The 21,163-nt window shown below is 38.9% G+C and overlaps 3 protein-coding genes and 1 pseudogene across 3 annotated transcripts; all 4 read right to left on the minus strand.

The window, feature by feature from the left end:
- Window positions 1–4,975: 4,975 nt before the first annotated feature.
- LOC113331352 (hsp70-Hsp90 organizing protein 3-like) lies at window positions 4,976–6,105 on the minus strand. The gene is made up of 5 exons (XM_026578066.1): window positions 5,887–6,105; window positions 5,629–5,772; window positions 5,266–5,436; window positions 5,102–5,181; window positions 4,976–5,018 (listed from the first exon to the last, which is right to left on the minus strand). Exons 1-5 carry the CDS (start codon window positions 6,103–6,105, stop codon window positions 4,976–4,978), a joined length of 657 nt encoding a protein of 218 aa, XP_026433851.1.
- Window positions 6,106–10,918: 4,813 nt separating this feature from the next.
- LOC113331221 (putative ankyrin repeat protein RBE_0220) lies at window positions 10,919–11,719 on the minus strand. The gene is made up of 3 exons (XM_026577958.1): window positions 11,507–11,719; window positions 11,321–11,407; window positions 10,919–11,200 (listed from the first exon to the last, which is right to left on the minus strand). The coding sequence occupies exons 1-3, from the start codon at window positions 11,630–11,632 to the stop codon at window positions 11,021–11,023; spliced, it is 393 nt and encodes a 130-aa protein (XP_026433743.1). The 5' UTR covers window positions 11,633–11,719; the 3' UTR covers window positions 10,919–11,020.
- LOC113331220 (26S proteasome non-ATPase regulatory subunit 10-like) lies at window positions 11,714–13,371 on the minus strand. The gene is made up of 4 exons (XM_026577957.1): window positions 13,323–13,371; window positions 13,193–13,243; window positions 12,900–13,082; window positions 11,714–11,889 (listed from the first exon to the last, which is right to left on the minus strand). Exons 1-4 carry the CDS (start codon window positions 13,345–13,347, stop codon window positions 11,735–11,737), a joined length of 414 nt encoding a protein of 137 aa, XP_026433742.1. The 5' UTR covers window positions 13,348–13,371; the 3' UTR covers window positions 11,714–11,734.
- A 2,657-nt stretch (window positions 13,372–16,028) lies between these two features.
- On the minus strand, window positions 16,029–20,198 carry LOC113331353 (annotated as a pseudogene).
- Between the last annotated feature and the right edge of the window lie 965 nt (window positions 20,199–21,163).

Raw genomic sequence — 21,163 nt, forward strand, 5'->3', positions numbered from 1 at the left:
CAGTTAGTGCTGCTTTGGCACAGGCTCGGGAGGAGCTCCGCTTATTGCCTTAATGGTCTTATTGATGTCTTATTTTCTTGTTTCAGATGTAAGAGGTGACTGATTTTGTCTCCGGTGTTGATGTCTCATGTATTGCCTTATCATTGGCATTGTGGGTGTCATCATTTAATTTCGTATTTTGTTCCATGTATTCTCTCCCCCCTTTTGTTTCAAATTGTTGTGGTGAGCTGGAGTTTTGTGTGTGTGTATGTTTGTGTCGGGGTTGCTCTCTTGGTATTATATGGATTCTTGGGAAGAAGTCCATTGAGTTGGCCTAATGCTGACATCGGGTGTCTTATACAAGTTACTTGACATGTCGATCATGCTCCGTTTAGGGGGGTTATGGAGTGTCCGATGTCACCAAGAGTGATTCTGTAAAAGTAGGGAGAGGAAAGAAGTAGTTCTCCTCGTATGGGTTTAGACTATGTAGGAAAAGCTCTCAGTCGGCGTATCCGGGGTCTGATCCCAGTGCCTTTTGTATAGAGTTTGTTCCGGATATGTGGTTGCGTCAATTTAATTGACGAGTTAGAGTGTGCTGAAGTAGAAGAAGACTTAGATTAATTAGAAATGGCATTGTTTTATTCAAAAACAAAGGGAAATGGTGGATGTTTTCCTTTCATAAGGGGTAAGAATAAGATTATGCGTTTGTTGATTGCATTACACCCTTTGTTGATTGCATTACACCCTTTCAGAAGGGGTAAAGAATAAGATTATGCGTTTGTTGATTGCACTACGCACTTACAGATGGGGTAAAGAGATTAAGACGAAAGGATGAATCCTTTTAAAGTGCCATGTCATTGTATGATGTTTACTGAGTTAACTACTTCGTGAATAAAGAGATATGGGGACATGCCTTAGAAGTAATGCAATTAAGTCTGCCTCTCTGGTTACTCATGTTGTCGCGACTTGTGAAGACAATCTTGCTGATTGCGGATCGATGCAGTTCTAGCCTTCTAGGAACACCTGGAATTAAACACGTTGGCATGCTTTTGAGTGGGATCTTGTCGATGGATGTTGACTTTCTTTGCTTAAAGTCGATATGGTGGTGTCATGAGGATCATAGACCATGGGCTTTGTCTTCTGCCATCTCATTTCCTTCCTCTCTTTAGTCTTTCATTAGCAACTTCAAGTCTTACAGAGAAAACGAATCAAATATAAGCAACAACGGAAACTCCATTTCAGTAATTGAGTCCGCGGCCATGATATTGATAAATATGTTAATCAACTCTTCCGGATCAGTTGAAGGTGGGAGAGGGTGGGGAGATGCACTGGCTGCGTTTGATAGATGAAGATGGAACCAATTTCTTTTAGGACTCCGTCTTGAGTAATAGCCGAACTCTAGTTTGCATTGATGGTAGAAGATGGTTGAACGTTTGAGAGGCTCTTCCCTGTGAGCTTGTTACAAACAGTTGTGGTGCATGGCATTATCTTCTCTTCACTACCCCGGCTATTTATTACCTCTTCGGTTCTTCTCTATTCAATCGAAGTTGAATGTCCTAACAAGGGTCCAAATCTGTACCAGTAGTGGCGTCCACTTTTTTTTTGAGGAAATTGTAGGGAGGTTTCGTTGGCAGTGGATCCCATCAAATTTTCCTTTCATTCAATACAAATTATGCCTTCGGAATTTACTACTGCATGTGGAACTGCCGATGAAGCTTTGATGGTGGTAGCGGGTGAAGGATCAGGTCGATGATGGATAAAAGCTTCGGATAATAAGGCGGCGAGATATGGGAGACTGTGGTGGAGTGCCATTTGGTTGAAGGCGTTTTGTGGTGTCTTCGGTATTTTGTAACCCGTGGCTGCTATCAAATAGAAGATCTGAGTAAGATAACTATCTATTAGTATCCATTACTGTCCTCGGGTGCTAATGATTTTGATGCATCTCTGGGTTCAGTCGATGGTGCCTTTTATCGCCATGTATATGTTTCACGCCAGTTCCTCTCCATACACTTCGATGACGCTTTCTGGAGGTGTTGTTATGGGATGAATTGAGGTCTTGTCGATGCTTGATTCTACAAAGTTGATTCCGCTGTTGACATCTTAGCAACGCCGTTGACCCCGGAAATGGTAGAAACAGGGGATTACGGAAATTTGTCTCGAGATGACCTCCTCCGAAGTTGCATTGATGAGACCCAATTGAACTGATTGGAGATAGAACCCGATGGTGAAGACTAGAGATACAACCCGTATAGGGGCAAAGAAAATCAGTTGTGAATTTCTCCTTCGGCTGTTATTAGCTACACCATTTCCATGATCACTGCAATAGCAAATCAATTCAGTGAATATTCGAGAAAAGATTCAACTAAGTTGATTAAAACACGACATAAGTCGTTGAAAACTTTTGTTTGATTTTGTTCGTAGGGTAAAATCCCGAAATCAGGCCAAAATTTCGTGCTCAATTTTTTTCGAAATGGTTCAAGTGGGTTTTTAATTGACGAGTTAGGGTCATTAAAGTATTAGAGGATTAAAATCTTTCCACTTCTTAATAATCACTGTAACGAATCGACAAAATGAAGAAAATAAGGAGATGCAACTGCTAAATTTTACAGTCAACATTATGGCTAAAATCCATTCATATCTAATGATTTAAAATTATGAATTTTTTTTAAATAAACATGCATGTCATTAATTGTTCGCCAGATTTACATTTTCATGTTTTTTTATTTTTTTTTTATTTCATTCATTTTCATTTTTTTTTTTAGAAATCGTATTTGTGTGTTAATTGTCGGAACATACTATAAGATGTCATGATTAGGCATCGAATACTTAACTTTGCTTTTTGTGTGTTGTCAGTCGGGGTAGTATTGGACAATGAGTTGATGTCATCAGTTTGTCTTTCACAGATTCTCTCTTCATTGGCAATGAGTGTTGTCTGTTGTGTGTACTTTTCTTGAGGTCTTGAAATTATTCATGTCGGATGTCAGGTTTCCAATGAGATGTTGATGGTGGCATCGGTTGAAACCTCAGTTTGTTGTGCACGGCAACAACGACTCTTCATGGCTTCGGCTATTCATCACCTCTTCAATTTTTCTCTGCTCAATTAAAGTCAAATGTCCTAACACAAATCCGAAGCTGTGTTAGTAGTGGCGTCCCTGGATGGCAGTGGAGCGATGCTTTGATGGTAGGTGCAGACTTTGAGTGTTGATAGTTGTAATCGGGGTTCGGGGTTTAGCCAGCCACGACTCTTCGGATCTTCTTTTCCGCAGGTTTATCCATGGAGACGCCATTCCGGCAATTGAGTTCGCAATTATCGTGTTGATAAAGATGTTGGAAAATTCTTCCTTTTAAGTACACAACTCCTTCGTCATTTACAGAGGTTCCACCGGTGCCATGAACTGAAGCTTTATCATAATTGTTGACGATTGAGCTTTCTTGTGAACATCACTTCCCCGGATCTTGTCTTCCCAATCAGGACTAAACGATGTCTACTAAAGCAACAAAAGGTGATAAATTAGCAGAACGATTTGGTGATTGCAAGTGATGATTTCAAATCATAATTAATATTCAGTTTAATTTATAAAACCCTTTGTCATTGAAAACGATTAATTAATAGTTACAGTTTGATTGAGAGTTTGAGGAACGATGAAACTTATTTTTATAATTGTTTTTGCTGATTGAATCTTCGGATTTGATGTTGGTGATGACTTTATTGATTCCGGCAGTGGATGGTCCAAACTAGTGGTTTCTTCAGATGACGATGGGATGATGATTTGGTGTGGACCGCGGAAACTCCTCACTATTTCGGCCTTTAACTGCTGGACCAAGGCTAGAAACCGCAGCTTCTCTTTCTTTTTCTTGCTTGTGGTAGGGGTGGTGGTGCAGGGCATGGAGGTTTTGGATAAGGTAGCAGAATAATGAAAGAAATCTTCCTATCAAATTGATTTTGATGTAAAGTTAGGTTAGAGTGTAACCGAGATCGGGGTTGGGTTTAAGGATTCAATTGAAATCCTGAAGAACTGATTTGATTCCGGGACGATGTAAAAGGGGTTGGAGTTTCTGTGATTTTTAACGAAGAAGAAAGAAAAACGATAGGGTTATTGGCGCTGCTGGTGTTGGTTACGTTGGTGGTAGTTGAGAGAGGAGATAATGACAGAGCTGCCAAAGATGGACTTCAGATGAGGAGTTGGTGATAAGTTAAAGAAGGGAGGGAACTTCGGGTGACAATGGTGCTATGTGATGCTTTCGGTGTTTCCTCACCCGGGGGATGTTATCAAATTGAAGTAGTTGTGTCCGTGGGTGACAGTGGAGTGATGGTTATGACGATGGAATGGATTTTCAGTGGTGGTGATTGTTGCTAATTCGTTTGATGACCCCGGGTATAAATGGGGTGAAGATGGAAGCCGGGGTAGGAGTGGCTAGATATTTTCCGGGATAGGTAGGAGCCGATATTGGTACTGAAGATTAGTCCCCAGTGAAGTCGCCAAATGTAAACACCCAAATATTATTATAGGGTAATGTGGAGACTAATCCCAATACACAATACAATTATCTGGAGAACTCTTTCTCTCTCTTCTAGGATATTCTACTAGCTCTACCCTTTTTCCTCTTGAGAAACCTCCTTTTATAGGAAGAGTTGGCTTAGTGTTGACCTCAAGTGGACAACCTCCTTACAATATGAGCTTTACTATACAACAACATCTCTTTACTACGAACACACCCATGCTGTCAAATTCTCATGTTTACAGCAACATATGGGGATGAATGAGAGATAACAATAATCTAGATTTGGGGAGAAATTTGACAAGAAGATTAAAAAAAAACTAGCACTCTCAAACAAGAGACAAGAGAAACTTTACGGGGACTTTCGAGAGATTGTTTGCAAGTTCCTAGCTTTTAATTAGAGAACTTTCACCAAACAAAAAGGTCTTGATATATGTAAGTATCTGACTACTTGACCTTTACATTTAAAGTGGATAATACTAAATCACCTTGCAGATTAGTCAATACTGACAGACTTCAACCTCGCCAAAGAAACCTCCCTGTAAGAAAGAAGAGCATGGAACACAATTATACGCACAACCGATGCAGTAATGTTTTGCAACATGATACAATGGTGTCTTACCTGAATGCAGCTTCAAGCTCTTTGTTTTCAGGATCCAACTTCAAACCCTTGGAAAAGGATTCAGCTGCCTCATCAAGCCTCTGTAGCAAAATTATTGCAGCAACAATTATTGAAAATGGACATCCAAAAAAAAATGACAAGAAGAAAATTAACGAGATACATACATTGAGTAGTTTAAGTGCTACTCCTTTCCTATAATGAGCCTTTGGCCAGTTTGGCTTTGCCAGCACACATTCAGTAGCATCATCTAAGGCATTTTTTCCATTATTCAAATGGACATAGCACAAATTCTTGTTGGATAATACAGCTGCATCACTTGGATCAATTTCGAGAGCCTATAAAACAAATCGATTAAGCAATGAACACATCATTCGAAAAAGAAAGACAGTTTGAATGGAACAAACCAAGAATCTCGAAACTTGGTTCACAACATATATGCTTCAGAATTAATGCGCAGGAAGTGGAATGTGTTCATGTTTCAATCTTCAGTTAAATCACGTTTACGTCCTCAGTTAAAGAAAACGTACCAGCGTGTACCAGTATGCTGCCAGCCGGTACTCCTTCCTCCGGAATGCACTCGTGCCCCTTGATTTTGACTCAGGAAAAATCCCCTTCACTTTATGAATCATCATCTGTCGAAAGTGAAGATCTATTACAATAATTCTACTTTTCTGTTAAATATAACAAGACATTAGTGAATGCTAAAATACAAATTAAGGAGCTACTAATAGTCGATTTACATTTTGGTGTTGGGTCAAAAAAAATAAGATACAAATTACATTTACCTTTTCTGTGAACTTTTCAGACTTTACATGCTTCATTACTCCATCAATGCTCCAGTCGACATATGATGGAATAGGAGATGTTACAGGAAAAAGAATCTTAACACCTTGACGATCACCACTAAAGCTGCTTCTTCTACTGGCTTTAGTCCGTACTGTAACATGGAAAGAATAGTTGATTTTCATAAGCTGGACGACCATAGACGGAAATAAATGCGCCATGATTAATCTCACGGGATGCAGTAGATAAGAGTATCGTCCCAGTTTATGGGCTTTCTAAAATCGAACACATAAATGCTCATTTAAGTCAAACACAGATCCAAAATACAGTTAACTTACTGTAGGGAAACGGTGGTTTCCTAATTTAGGTTAAATTCTTAGTTTGAGTTAATTACCATATTAAGATGGGATATCTAAATTGACCATGGTTTCCTAGTATGAGTCGGTTTCCTAATCCAAGGAAGCCAAGACTTAGGAACCAAGATTGTGACTCCTATATAAGGAGGTCTAGGCTAAGTGTTTTAGTCATGAAATCCTCAATGTAAATCTCGTAGAGATGTGAGAGATTCATCCCACCTATTGAGGTGGTTATGTGAGATACCTAATGGTGGAAGGAGTACACCATTATGGTGCTTATGGAATGCTTATCGATGATGGAAGATATGTCGTTATGGAGTTTTCATATGGAGATGTTGGTAAGACGTCTTGTTGAGGAGAAGATCATCTTGGTGGTGCTGGATTAGATTATTGGCGTTGAGCTAAAGGCGTCCATCGTAATCTATATCAGGGTGTGCAGAGAAGATCATCTCGTTCTGGTAGATAATGTGGTAAATGTTATCTCGTATGGGTGAAGACGCTACTTTGGATCTTATAGGGTGCTTGTGAGAGTTCTTGTGTTTGGTCACGTTGTAGTGAGTCGATGGATTGATTTAGTCAATCAGTTGTGTAATTCTCAGTGGTAATTCTATAATGAATAAAGAGGTCGTAGCCGTTTGATGGATGTAGACAATATTACACACATTGTGTATATTGTTGAACCACGTTAAATCCGTGAGTACTTTACTTCTCGTTGCTTTTTTTATGGCTTGCATCTGTGTGGTTCTCTTTCTATTCTTCTTATCCTAGATCGTAGTGAGGTTCATGGAGAAATCCGAGAGATCAAGTGTTTCTTGTTAGCTAATATGTTTCCGCAAGATTAGCAAGTAGATGGCTCTGAACCCCAATAATTGGTATCAGAGCTTTAGGTTAGATACCAATTGCCCCAACAATTGGTATCAGAGCATTAGGCTGGATAAAAGGTTTGAAGAGAGAAGTTTTTTTGGGTTTTCTAGATCAACAGAAAAATTTGAAGACAAAGGATTTGGTTTCATCAAGTATGTGAGGATTTGATGTTATTGCTTCCGAAGATGCAGAGTTTGATGTTATCAAGTATGTGTAGGATTTGGTTTCATCAGTTTTGGGAACAAAGCAAAGTAAAGCGTACTTCTGAAGGAATGAGATTATATCAGGTGATCTTCATTCGACGTGGTCAAGATGTATGGTCTTGATGTTTTGGTGCTCTACATTGGAGATTTGATATGGACACTTATTGGAGCATAAACCCTATGCATGGATTCAAGTAAGTTTATTTATTCTCTATACTTCGTACCATATTCTTGTGAACTGTCTGAAAGACCTTCGTAGATTGTTTTTTCAATTAATTGGTGTTTGCTTGGAAAGACACAAGAAGGCAAGAATTTCGTAGTCGAGATACAATTTTTTTGTTTTGTATGTTGGTGGAAGTGAAGATGTAATATTAGCATGTCAAAGTCTCATTATTGTTCCGAACCAACGAAAACAATAGTTTGGTTATCAATCGTCATCAATTAGATCATGTTGTTGATTTTCTTTAACATTAAGTTGAAGAATGTGAAGATGAATTCATACTCGTTCTTCCTTAGTTGATTGTTACAATAAGGATTTGGGGAAAATCTCGTAGTAGGTTTCGTTTTGGAAGTATTAACCGTTGGCCAGGATTTGATATGTTCCAGAAGTGAAGAGTTTGATTTTCAGTCTGAGTATTTGAAGCACGTGGCCACAAATAGTTACAAGACATTAATCGTTGGATGAGATGTGATATTGTTTGTGGTGGAGCTATGGTTTCTTATTATTGTATAAGAAACAATTTGTCAACACAGTTTTGTAGGGTTTGTTTGTCTGTGTTGAGTATGGCATTGTGTCGGGTAAAACATTGTTTTCTGGAGTTTCTCTCGTACTGTTACCGATGTAGAAGCTAGATGACGTTCTGTCGAAGATTTGTTTTGTTATACACCATTTGAAGTCGATTGTGGCTAGTTGAAGTGCAAGACCGTTGTGAGAAACAGGTTGGTCTATTTTTGTTGCGGATACGTTCCTACTTTGGTGAAGACCCGTTGTGAGGAATTAAAAAGGTATCGCTTGGACACTTCAAGAGTTTAAAAAATAAAGATACAATACTACAATGTGTATGGTGGTATGGCTACGAGCTAGAGCATATTACTTAGGAGAAAATACGGTGCATGACTTTGACAGGGCTACAATTTCGGCGTGTTTTTCCGTCAACCTTTATTATCCATTGGCTATTTGATTTCCTGATGATCGGTGTGAGAGTTTCTGTTGGAGAGAGCTACATTATAGCAATGATAATATTCGGGGGTTTGATCGTCTGCTACAGTTATTGAAATTAATTTCAATAGTGACAGAGCCTGTAGAGATGAAGGTAAAGATTTCTTTTGAGAAATTTGGTTCAACAACGATATAGTTTCCGTCAAGTTATTTTCTCTACATTGTTTGAGAAGATAAACACAACAGCGTATTGAATTTCTTAGAGATTGAGGAAGTTACCAAAGGTTTCAGATTATGGCTGTGTGTGATTGGGTCTTTGTGTGAAGGACGGATTATCATATTTCGAAACGTTGGTGTACGTTTGGAGCAAGATTGGGAAAGGGATATGTACAAGGCAGAATGTGTGACTTTATGTATCGTTACAACGGTAACAATGAATTCTTCGACATTAGACACAGTGTTATCCAAGTCTTACTATGTTTTGGTTTGACTGTCCCGAAGTCGAAACTACATGCTTGCTAAGAAATTGATAAAAGACTATCTTGGCAATTATGTTAAATCCCGTAAAAAGGACATTGTTTTCAAAACCCGTAGAGGTTGTTGAAGTGGTGAAGATGATTGGTGTTTCAGCTGCCGAAGTCTTTGTGAAGCTATACACGTGTTTGGTATGTATGCATTAGTCGAAGATATGATGAGCTTTTTGAAAGAGTAAAACTCAATTGAGGAAATATGGTTGTAGAATCATGATCCAATCGGAGATAGGCTCGTAAATCAAGATTCATAAGAGATGAACTCGAGATTGGTACGCAGTGGCAATGATCCATCTATTGGTTGTATTTGGTGCGCAGTTAGAGTCATGCTCAATATGCTCTGGTACATACAAGATGGTTAGTTTCTTGGAAGCTAACATGAAGGTTGGTTTATGAAAGACTAACGCAAGGTTTCTCGTTAACTCGCTTTGGAGGACATGCTCATGGAAAAGAGCAAGTATGTGATCAATTGTTTAAGTAAGCAATTGACTCGGCTGGAGTTTAGAGACGAAGATGGATACTATGGTTCTGCTAAGGTAATACTTAGGCAGACGCATGGAGGCTACTGTGGTAGTTTCATTTGTTTATCGAGTAGTTATGGATATCAACCCTAACGGATGTGGTGCGTAACTTGGAGTTAGTGGCTTAGAAGAGCGGAACATTGACTCAGGTGGAGCAAGGAAAGCCAAGACGGAGCTTTGTTCGTAGTATGGAGCAAGTTCAGAGGTGGCGAAGGCTCAAGGGCGCATAATGACCGTAACTAAGTTCGATGGAAGCATATGGATAATAATGTTATATGGTCTGATTGAGTTGGCATGCAATACACCTAGAATGATGCCAATCAATGTGGAGTTGTGAACATAAAGGAGTAATGTGTATTTTCTCAAGATGTTGCATGACGGATGATCATATGATGTTGATTTGTTGAGATGGTCAGATTTTTCACCGTTGTGGAGATTCGTACGATCACCAGTAGGTTGGATTGTTAAGTCTGAGTTGGTGAAATTCAAGTTTGGTTTGCTCTCTTCTGGTGGAGGTTCTACGGAATAATTTGGGTGAACTACATTTTCGGTTTGATTCCTATTGAGGATATGTAGGCAACCAGTGATGGTGCAATTGATGTTCAGAAGACGGAGGGATAACAGTTAATCGTCTCATGCATGAATGCATGATCCGAGGTGGAGAATTGTAGGGAAACGGTGGTTTCCTAGTTTAGGTTAAATTCTTAGTTTGAGTTAGTTACCATATTAAGATAGGATACCTAAATTGACCATGGTTTCCTAGTATGAGTCGGTTTCCTAATCCAAGGAAGCCAAGACTTGGGAATCAAGTTTGTGACTCCTATATAAGAAGGTCTAGGCTAAGTGTTTTAGTCATGGAATCCTCAATGTAAATCTCGTAGATATGTGAGGGATTCATCCCACCTATTGAGGTGGTTATGTGAGATACCTAATGGTGGAAGGAGTACACCATTATGGTGCTTATGGAATGCTTATCGATGATGGAATATATGTCGTTATGGAGTATTCATATGGAGATGTTGGTAAGACGTCTTGTTGAGGAGAAGATCATCTTGGTGGTGCTGGATTAGAATATTGGTGTTGAGCTAAAGGCGTCCATGGTAATCTATATCAGGGTGTGCAGAGAAGATCATCTCGTTGTGGTAGATAATGTGGTAAACGTTATCTCTTATGGGCGAAGACGCTACTTTGGATCTTATAGGGTTCTTGTGAGAGTTCTTGTGTTCGGTCACATTGTAGTGAGTCGATGGATTGATTTAGTCAATCAGTTGTGTAATTCTCAGTGGTAATTCTATAATCAATAAAGAGGTCGTAGCCGTTTGGTGGATGTAGACAATATTACACACATTGTGTATATTGTTGAACCACGTTAAATCCATGAGTACTTTAATTCTTGTTGCTTTGTTTATGGCTTGCATCTGCGTGGTTTTATTGCTATTCTTGTTATCCTAGATCATAGTGAGGTTCATGGAGCAATCCGAGAGATCAAGTGTTTCTTGTTAGCTAATATGTTTCCGCAAGATTAGCAAGTAGATGGCTCTGAACCCCAACGCTTACAATATTCGTAGCGTTTGTATCTGCACCAGCATCAACCAACAACTTGATGATTTCTGTTTCCCCCCGTTCAACTGCAAATGGCAGAGCTTTTAATCCATCTGGTCCACCATTTGGATCAGCACCTGCCTACACAGATGCAAATAGATATAAAGGAACAGGTTATATAAATTACAAACTACGAGTTTGGATCACACAAACAAGTCTAAACAGAAAAAGCCCGACAAGAATGTAAAGGAAGTTTTCAACCTTGAGTAAATGCTCCACGATTTCCCAAGATCCGCAATGAATGGACGCCTGGAGTGGAGTTTTCACCTCGTTGAAGATCAAATTAGGCTGCAAAGAGAAAATGGAAGGTAGCAGACTTAGTGACCCCTTGTTTAGAAGGAAAAAAGAGGATAAATAGTACGACAGATAAGAATAAATGCTACTCACGTTGGCTTTGTACTGATTCAGAAGAAGCTCGACTGTATCGTCTTGGCCGTAAGCGGAAGCATATAGCAGGGGAGAGCCAAAATCATCTGAAACATCTATGTTACTAATACCAAAGAATTCTAACATGATTATGCAGCCTTTATGTCATGTAACACAAGAAAGCATCGGGCGCCTCATTTAGACTACTCTGAGATGTCCGAGAAACACTCAAGGAAAAAATCTAACAGATCAATTGTATAAAAATAAGCTACCATTCATAGCGTCATGATGCAAAGGAGTAATATTTTTGTTATTTGCTATTTCAGGATTGGCACCGATTCTCCGAAGATATGATACAGCTGCCATACGTCCATTCATAGCTGCACAGGACAGGGGAGTTCCGCCTGAAAAATACATCACCAGAAAATACAATTACACGTTTACACATTTACTCATACTTGATTTCCCCAAAATAACGACCTTAACTTCAACTTCTACTCACACCAACGTTTCTTACCGTTATTAACTTTTTAGAGAACACATAACATAACTAATACAACAATGGAGTCAAGGAAAAGAAAACAAAAGTGACCAATTAAAAGTATAGTTGGCTATCACCACCATCCCACCAGAAACAACCAGCACCACCAACACAAACATCCATCCTTACCCACCACAAACACCAAAACCTCACAAACAACCACCACGACGACGACACAAGGATGGTTGGCCACCACCACCACACCAACCACCAAGACAAACCTTACACCACCAGAGACAACAAAAATACAAAATTTTAAAATTAAATCTGGTACAAGGATTGACAAGTTACAAGGATATGGCTGGGCTAACAGCCTAGCACCACCGCCTCACCAACCACAACCACCCACCAGCACCATGCACACCAACATAACCAACCATCACCACCAGCCCACAAAAGACATCTACAACCACCACTGCTCCCAACACCTTACAAACAACCACCATTGGTGACAAGGATAATAAACCAGCCACCAAAACCATCCTACACCACCACTACCAACAACAACACACTTTTTATTCTCTTGGAACTAAATCGGGTGCACTCATTGAATAGTTACAAGGATATCTGGGCTACAAAGTACAAACTATCACCCCCATCATACTAGGCACTACATATGCCAACACAACCAATCACCACCACTAGGACACAAAAAACAACCAGAACCACATGCAACCACCACCACCAACAACAACAGTAGGGATTCTTGGGTCGTGCACCACCAACAACAACCAACCAACAACCACCCTATGATTCTCCTAGAACTAAATCCGGTACTAACATAAACTGTCTGTAACTACAATTACAAGGAATCAAAACAAAATAATCGAATTTAAATAAATACCCCCAATAAATTACTTAAATTAATAGCACCTGAATTATCTTTAACATCTATATCATCAATAAGTTTAATCTCTTCAATTAAGTACTTGAGAACATCTAATTTCCCTCCAGCAGCAGCATGATGAAGAGCACATCTACCATCTTCATCTTTAGTATTCCTAAATACTGTTGCTAATCCATCTCCATCTACACTGTCTACTTCTGACGCACTTTCTAATCACCACCAAGAAAATCAAAGATCATCATAAACATCATCGCAGTTAGCCATAGAAAAACTCACGAAAAATCCGGGGAAAAAAAAGTATCAAGAAAATGTTACTTACTTTTGAGTCGTTCGAGATCGCCTTCAAAAGCAGCATTGAGAAGGATCGTCCCTGCAAAGAAGCACTGTGATTAGTTTTCTAAAAAAGAAGAAGGAAAATCTGTGAGAGGAAATTAGGTATCGATACGAACTTGGTTTCAGAGGAGAATTCTCCATTGTTAGAGAAGATGACGAGGGTTTTTTTTGGGGGGGGGGGGGGGGGGGGAGAATGGCGGAGTGGGATTTGATAAAGGGCGCGTTATGAGTTTGACGAAGCGGTTGACCGGTGAGTTTAAATAGGTCCCTAAGTCCCAACCTAGTCACGCATGCACTAATTAATGAGTGGATGGGACCCCTTCCCTTCCTCACACGGTATCTTCCCTGGATTTTCTCCCGGTATACTAATCATTTTCGCTAATTAATGCCCGCGCCGGTTACAACTTACAAGCGTCGAATAGACGTGGGCCAATTTCCTCATTTCAAGTGTAGATCCTATGTTCCAAGCTCCGTTAAAATTCGCAAAGGTACGTTAAAATTTGCGAAGGTACAAAATTTTAGCTACTGTTTTTCGCGATGAACTGGGAGTAGGACATTTGAGGAGAAGAAAAACAGAAATGTAATGGCAAGAAAGAGGTGCTGGAAAGAGGACGAGGTGTTGGAAGGAGGTTCTGCAACAGAAATATAAAAAGAATTTCAGGAATTTTATCAACGGGTGGAAGTTATACTTGGACAAACTCACAAAACCTACCAGTTCTTGTGAGATTGGACAGATTTGTTTTCTCTACAGAATGGGAGGAAAGATGTCATTCTTTAGTTCAATATAGAATGAAACGGCCAGTGTCAGATTATGCACCAATTCTAATAAGTTGTAACAATGGTATTGTTTCTAAATCTTCTTTTAAATTTGATAATTATTGCTTGGATCATCCTGGATTTCTAAACAATATGAAAATTTGGTGGGAGAATTTGACTTTTGTTGGCAGTCTTGGTTTTGTTCTTGCTAAGAAACTTTAGAGACTTAAGATTTTTATAAAGAAGTGGGGGAGAGAAACATTTGGTTCTTTACAAGCTCAAGTTGATAAGCTTGAGACACTTATAGATGTATATGATAGTTTGGAGTAGGGGTGTCAACGGGTCCGGGTCCTCCCGGGTATCACTAGACCCGGACCCGGACCCTACTTATAAAGGTCGGGTCCGGTTCCTAAATTTGTGGACCCAGAACTGGACCCGTTTAAATACCCGGGTACCCGTCGGTTCCGGGTACCCATTGGGTCTAAAGAAAACTATTTAAAAAATCTCAAAAACTTAATATATTTCTCTTTTTAGCTTGGATTTAAGTAATTTTTATAAAAAATTATTATTATTTCTTATGAATGTACTAAATAAAGATTAAATGTAAGAGAAAAAATTTAAATGAGTAGAATATCAAAGCTAAAAGTAGAAAAAATACTTATAATTTTGCTAAAAACATGACTAAAAGTATGAATAAACGGGTACCCGATACCCGCGGGTACCCAACGGGTATTATCCGTTTGGACCCGTTTAGATTCGGGTCAAATCGGGTAATTACCCGTCGGGTCCTAAGTAGCTAATGGGTTCAACTTTAGGACCCGGAACCGGACCCAAATCTACCGAATCTGATTCCGAGTAATGGGTACCCATTAATAACCCTAGTTTGGAGGAAATAAAAAGTATTTGTGTCATTGTGGTGCGTATCATGTGTCGGACTTGGTGAACACACAAGTTATGCTGCTCTATTCATTCGGATTGATTCCAACTCCTTCAGTTATGGTCAGTGGCGGGCCAGACTTTGTGAATGAGGGGGACTAAAAAGATTTTTTTATAAATGTGTGCACTTTGTCGGCTAAATTTTCAAAACTAAGTGAACTAAATGTAAAATCTGTTATAAATTTAAGGGATATTTTATGGTTTTGGTGATTTTAGGGGGCTAGAGCCGGGGTTAGTCCATCCTTGGCTTCGCCCCCGGTTATGGTGTCAAATGGGTTCTTTAATCTTCGGCCCTTAGCCTCCTCATGGTTATACACTACTCCCCTTGTTACATTATTAAACAGTTCAGAACGAGGAGGATCAACAAGGAAGCTCTTAATTTTTGGATTTCTTGTTAAATCGAAAGAAAAAGACAAACTTAACCCGTATGTCCACTAAGCAAATGCCTTTTCAAAATAAACGGAGCAATATACCTGAAAAACGGAAATGCTAGTTGGCTCCCTATTCTCCACCCGTTTGTTTCCAGATCTCTGGCCCAGTTCTTCCAGATCTCTGGCCCAGTTCCTTCATAGTGGGCTCGAAAGTTGGCAAGGTTCCCAAATTGATCAGCCAAGAACCCCCTTTACAATCATTAGACGAAACAAAAAGTGGATTCTGATGGTCTTGTAATATGTGACCATTGGCTTTCCCCAAGTCTTCAGCACCAAGTTGATTAACTTTTTGCTGTTTTGATGCCAATTCTTTGGCCTCCTCTGCTCTTCTCCTTGAAATATTGACATAGTGGTCTTTATGTGTAATTGATACAGGCCTCACTCTTTCAACAGTAGCACCAAGAGCTTCCAATATTTGAGCCTATTGTAAGTTACTGAAGCTATATATGAAACTGAAAGAAGAAAACTACTTCCAACACTTTGCGGTTAATGGATTGGGTTGATTTCTTTCTTTTCTTTTCCTTTTTTTTTTTAAGTTTTTTGTTTTAAGTTGTTCAAATTAAATTGTATTCTCTATGAAGATTACCTGACCCAATTACTTTCAACCATTTTCACCAAAAGTTAGTATCAACTATTCTCTATATTAGTAGGCAGTACATAACATGAAACTGAGTGGATCCACTGCCATAATGTGTCTTCCTAAGTTTAACATCTGTCATCTCACAAAAATAATAATAACCAACGACTTCGACTATGAAAGGTTGTAGCTATGTCTGCAGCTTCTCCACCATTCATCGATCTGGGACGTGCCAATCAAGATTTTACATGAAAGCAAACTTCCAGTGAAAAAAAATCTCCCCCATGCTGAAGGAATCAGCGAATACAAATGAAATCCAATCCAGTTGCAGAGGGTGTCAAACCATACTGAGAGAGATACTGAGCATTATAAAACTTACTCAAATGCCTCATCCCAGTATCACATAAAATCGTCACGATTGTGTGACCAGGACCCATTTTCTTTGCAGCTTTAACAGCTCCAACACAGTTCAAGGCTGAAGAACTTCCAACGAATAATCCATCATTCTTCAAAAGAAACCTGGTACAATTCATTAAAAGAATACAAGGAGATCAGAGTGTTTCATGCAAGGCTGTTCTATAGGTCCGACAGGGCGCACGATTGTTAAAGTAAGGTTGAGATCCATTAAGGCTGTTTATGCAAGGGCCTGAAAGAATCTCAATCAAGCAGGGCCTCTTTAGTGACACAAACAACTACGTACATGCCTACCTAACCCACCTAAGCGAGACCAAGACAGATCCTGTTACCCGGGAATGGTACTAAACCAGATAGGTATATCAGTGAAACAAAACAGCTTTACAGTGTACTGAAGGAAAGAGTGGTACAACCAAACTTACCTGGACATTTCAATTGCTTCCATATCTGTAAATCGAAAAGCTCCATCAAGTTTTGCCATCATAAAATTCTTCGATAGACGGTTGAAACCAACTCCTTCAGTTATGGTGTCAAATGGGTTCTTTAATCTTCGGCCCTCAGCCTCCTCATGGGTATACATTACTCCTCTTGTTACTTTATTAAACAGTCCAGAACCAGGAGGATCAACAAGAAAGCTCTTAATTTTTGGATTCTTTAAAGACGGACTTAACCCGCATGTCCACTAAGTTGATGCCTTTCCAAATAACCGAAGCAGTATACCTGAAGAAACAGGGAAACACCAGCAACTGTGCCACCAGTACCTGCAGCTGCCACGAAGGCATCCCATTTGCCACTTGTTTGTTCCCAGATCTCTGGCCCAGTTCCTTCATAGTGGGCTCGAAAGTTGGCAAGGTTCCCAAATTGATCAGCAAAGAAACTCCCTTTACAATCATTAGAGAAAACAAAAAGTGGATTCTGATGGTCTTGTTATATGTGACCATTGGCTTTCCCCAAGTCTTCAGCACCAAGTTGATTAACTTTTTGCTGTTTTCATGCCAATTCTTTGGCTTCCTCTGCTCTTCTCCTTGCAATATTGACGTAGTGGTCTTTATGTGTAATTGATACAGGCCTCACTCTTTCCACAGTAGCACCAAGAGCTTCCAATATTTGAGCCTATAGCAAATTTAACATATAGAAAATAAACCTGTTACTGAAGCTATGGAATTGAAAGAACAAAACTATCATTTGATAAGTCGTAGTAGGCACATGGTTATACCCTACGACCATTAGCATGATTTGTAGACATGACATTTGAGCAAAAGTTTACTGTCCTGGATAAACAAAGGATGTTTACGTGCATTAGGGAGATTGAATAGTATTTCTCCGTACCCTCATTCATGCTAATGTTTCAATGAAAATCATACACTGCTTACTAGTAGAAACACAAATCTCGAAGGAAGACCAAGGCACACCCTAAACAAGTAGGTAATCAAAGAAACAAATGCAAACTACGTGGAGAAGATTCATTTTATCAATCCTCAAATCAAAACATTTTTATGGAGAACAAGCTTAACAACTATCAAAGTTCCTGAAAGGCAATACCACATAACAATTTAATGTTCTTATTCAATCAGGTGTTCCAATATCCCCCTCCAGTCTGTAGATTGATTGCAGCACGCGAGCAGTTTTAGAGCTTTACGGCTGCAATTTTAAGTATGAGTGACTAGTCTGAGCAGTTCCCATCATTCACACCAACTATCGTGTAGTTAATGATTGGTGAAGGAATGTGGATAGATTATATATTGGGACTGGATTTCAGAATTGAGTAGCAACTGGTACTAGTTTTTCAGAATTCAGATTCAACGAAATGTAGTTTATATAAGGAAGAAATATAATGATCATGTATATGGTTTCATTACCTGATCTAAGACCTTGGATAAGAACATTAGGTGAGCTCAGATGTTATCAGGCAAGGTATCTTAAATTAGGAGCAGAGGCATAAATACCTTCTCAATAGCAGCATCATCTGGAATAACCACATGGCATTTGCACCCATAAGCAGGAGCCACAGTTGCAAGTTTTATAGCAGTGCTACCAGTAGAGCCCTCGGTAACAACTCCTCCTCGCACAAGCTCTCCAGAGTCGAGGGCCTGTATCAGAAATTCAAACTCTTTAAGCTAAACAAACATGGAAGCAGAGTGTCTTCAAAACAAATTACTAAATATACCGCCAATAATATTCTCATCATGCAGTAATGACAGGTACACAAAAACTTTAGCTTTCAATCTAAGTAGTTGAAAATTTCAAGCAAGGAAATGCTAAGAGTTAGAATTCTAAGAGCAATAATGTTTCAGATGAGCTTAATTCATGAATCTATTGATAGTCTAAATTAAAAAAAACTCAGCTTTTCCAATAATCCGAATAAGAAAAGGGAAGTAGAAAGCTGAAACGGATTACTTCACCTCTTGGATGATTTTGACTGCTACTGAAAGGCATTATAAAATTACAGCTTCATGTTTTTATTCGATTAAGTGTTCCAATATCCTTCTTTAGTAAGTATCAGTGACCAGTGTAAGAGTGTCTGTCATTCAACATGAACTGTCGTGTAGTTAAGGATTGGTTGAGGGATGTGAACAAAATATATACCGGAACTGGATTTCAGAATTGAGTAACAACTGGCACCAGTTTTCAGATTCAACAAAATGTTGTTTAAATACAAAAGAAAAATAATAAACACATATATGGTTTCGTTACTTGGCCAAAGACGATCATAACAATTGAAAATGTGCCTGAAGTCAGATATTATCAGGCAAGGTAACAGTTTTGCTAGCTCAACATCCTAAAAAGATTCGATCAGAATGTGTTTCTGTAATAAAAATGAGCAATTGGTTATGTTATTAAGCCGTAGGTTACCACTAATCTGATCAGTTTTGCTAGCTCAACATCCTAAAAAGATTCGATCTGAACGTGTTGTAACAAAAATGTGACGCTATTTCTACTATTGCCAAGCTTTGCAATTCTAGGGAGCAGTTTTGGATCACAAAATACGCCATAAGGACACTAAAGGTATCTTAAATTAGGACTAGAGGCATAAATACCTTCTCAATAGCAACATCATCTGGAACAACCACATGCCATTTGCACCCATAAGCAGCAGCCACAGTTGCAAGACTTATAGCAGTGATATCAGCAGAGCCTCAGTAACAACTCCTCCTCGCACAAGCTCTCCAGAATCAAGTGCCTGCTACAAAAATTCAAACTCATGAAGCTAAAATTACAGGGAAGCAAAGTAGCAATGTCTTCCAAACAGAATAAAACCAAGCTTTAAAGAGTTACAATTTATGAGTCTATTGATTGTCTAAACTAGATCAAAGATTACTTCACCTCTTGGATGATTTTGACTGCTACCCTATCTTTCACGCTTCCCCCGGGATTCAAAAACTGAGCTTTTGCAAGAATCTCAACAAATATTAAAGGAAACCAACAATCAAAATTTCAGCTGTTTAATCAAAAGTGAGAAACTGAACAATTGAACAAGAAAGCAACTAATTAAAAATTTAAATGGGGTTAAAGAGAAATTAAGAATTTATACTTCCAACGAGTTGCTTCAGAAAGGCTATTGATTGAGTCCACCATTTCTGGATTTCCTCTTCTTCTTCGATGATAAGATTTGTCTGAATGAATAATCGTTTTGCAAGCCTCTCAACGTTGCATTCTTTTCTCCAACTTGTAGAAGCTGCATCTCCAACTCGGCAAACCTCTCTCTTTCATTAGTTTCCATCTTCTAAATTACCTCCTCCAATTGACAAATTCTTTCTCGTGCACCCGTATTCCTTTTCTGAGACATAACAATTCCTTCTTCTATTAAACCTTTGATTTGCTCTTTCATTCCAATGCATTTCACGATCAAGACCACCGTTTAGGTTCTCCAATTCCATTTGCTTCCGTTGAGCTCTACAGACAAACCCTTGACACTTTTATAAGCTTCCAGTTCAATTTCATGATTCAAGGAAACGTTACTTGACTCTCCAATTCCATACATTTCATTCTCAAATCTTCAGTTTCAACAGCTGCAATTCATCGATTTCCCGGTTCAGTTCAGCGCATTGTTGACATTTATTATCCCTTTGATCATTTACCAAAACGTCTGTACAACATTTTTTTCCTCCTGCAGACAATTACAGTAGGATCATCATGTTTTCTTGAAATTTCCATTCCTTCCTTAAACCCTTATCATACTTTCTCTTAAGTTGACTACACTCCATCATCAGCTCATTGTTATGGTGTTTCAGAACCAAACAAGCTAACCTCCAATGGTGATTTTCAATTTCCATGGTGTCTGCACATTTTTTCCTCTTGTAGACTGTTACATTGGGATCATTATGTTTTTGTGAAAATTCTATTCCTTCCTTGAAACCCTCCTCCTGAAACCTTCTCTTAACTTGACTAGACTCCATCATCAGATCATTATTGTGGTGTTTCAGCCGTTCAAAAATTTTTTTATTGTGGTGTTTCAGAACCAAACAAGCCAACCTCCAGTGTTGAGTTTCTATTTCTTCCCTTGATATCTCACTTGTTATACCCATTTCTTAACTAGTACTAGTTGTTTCTCAGGGTTTTTACAAAATAAGTTTGCAGAAACAGAGTGATAATACGGAAGGAAGGGAAAAAAATTACAGTAGCTAAACAGAGATGAACCTTGTGAAATGTGTAGTCTAGTGAGTCTGCTCTTACAGACTGAGGCACTGAGCAGAACTATGTTTTTTTTACATATATATACCCCTTTTCTAAGGTTGGCTTTTGTGCTGTCATGGAGAGGATAAAAAGGAGTCACTGCTATATTTGTGAAAGAGATTAATGACCTAAGTTTAGGTTGGTGGGAAAAAAAGAACCCAAAGCAGCT

Source organism: Papaver somniferum, unplaced genomic scaffold (genome assembly GCF_003573695.1).
Source record: "Papaver somniferum cultivar HN1 unplaced genomic scaffold, ASM357369v1 unplaced-scaffold_125, whole genome shotgun sequence".
NCBI lineage: Eukaryota > Viridiplantae > Streptophyta > Magnoliopsida > Ranunculales > Papaveraceae > Papaver > Papaver somniferum.

Excerpts from the sequence above, each read along its gene's own strand:
- LOC113331352 (XM_026578066.1), bottom strand. The coding sequence starts at position 6,105 with ATGGCGCATTTATTTCCGTCTATGGTCGTCCAGCTTATGAAAATCAAC. Across the intron at positions 5,182-5,265 it reads TAGCACTTAAACTACTCAAT|AGGCTTGATGAGGCAGCTGA; the intron begins GTATGTATCTCG and ends ATTTTGCTACAG. Across the intron at positions 5,019-5,101 it reads GAGCTTGAAGCTGCATTCAG|GGAGGTTTCTTTGGCGAGGT; the intron begins GTAAGACACCAT and ends TCTTTCTTACAG.
- LOC113331221 (XM_026577958.1), bottom strand. The coding sequence starts at position 11,632 with ATGTTAGAATTCTTTGGTATTAGTAACATAGATGTTTCAGATGATTTT. Across the intron at positions 11,408-11,506 it reads TGAATCAGTACAAAGCCAAC|CCTAATTTGATCTTCAACGA; the intron begins GTGAGTAGCATT and ends TTCTCTTTGCAG. Across the intron at positions 11,201-11,320 it reads TCGTGGAGCATTTACTCAAG|GCAGGTGCTGATCCAAATGG; the intron begins GTTGAAAACTTC and ends GCATCTGTGTAG.
- LOC113331220 (XM_026577957.1), bottom strand. The coding sequence starts at position 13,347 with ATGGAGAATTCTCCTCTGAAACCAA. Across the intron at positions 13,083-13,192 it reads CGATCTCGAACGACTCAAAA|AAAGTGCGTCAGAAGTAGAC; the intron begins GTAAGTAACATT and ends GGTGGTGATTAG. Across the intron at positions 11,890-12,899 it reads AGATGTTAAAGATAATTCAG|GCGGAACTCCCCTGTCCTGT; the intron begins GTGCTATTAATT and ends TGTATTTTTCAG.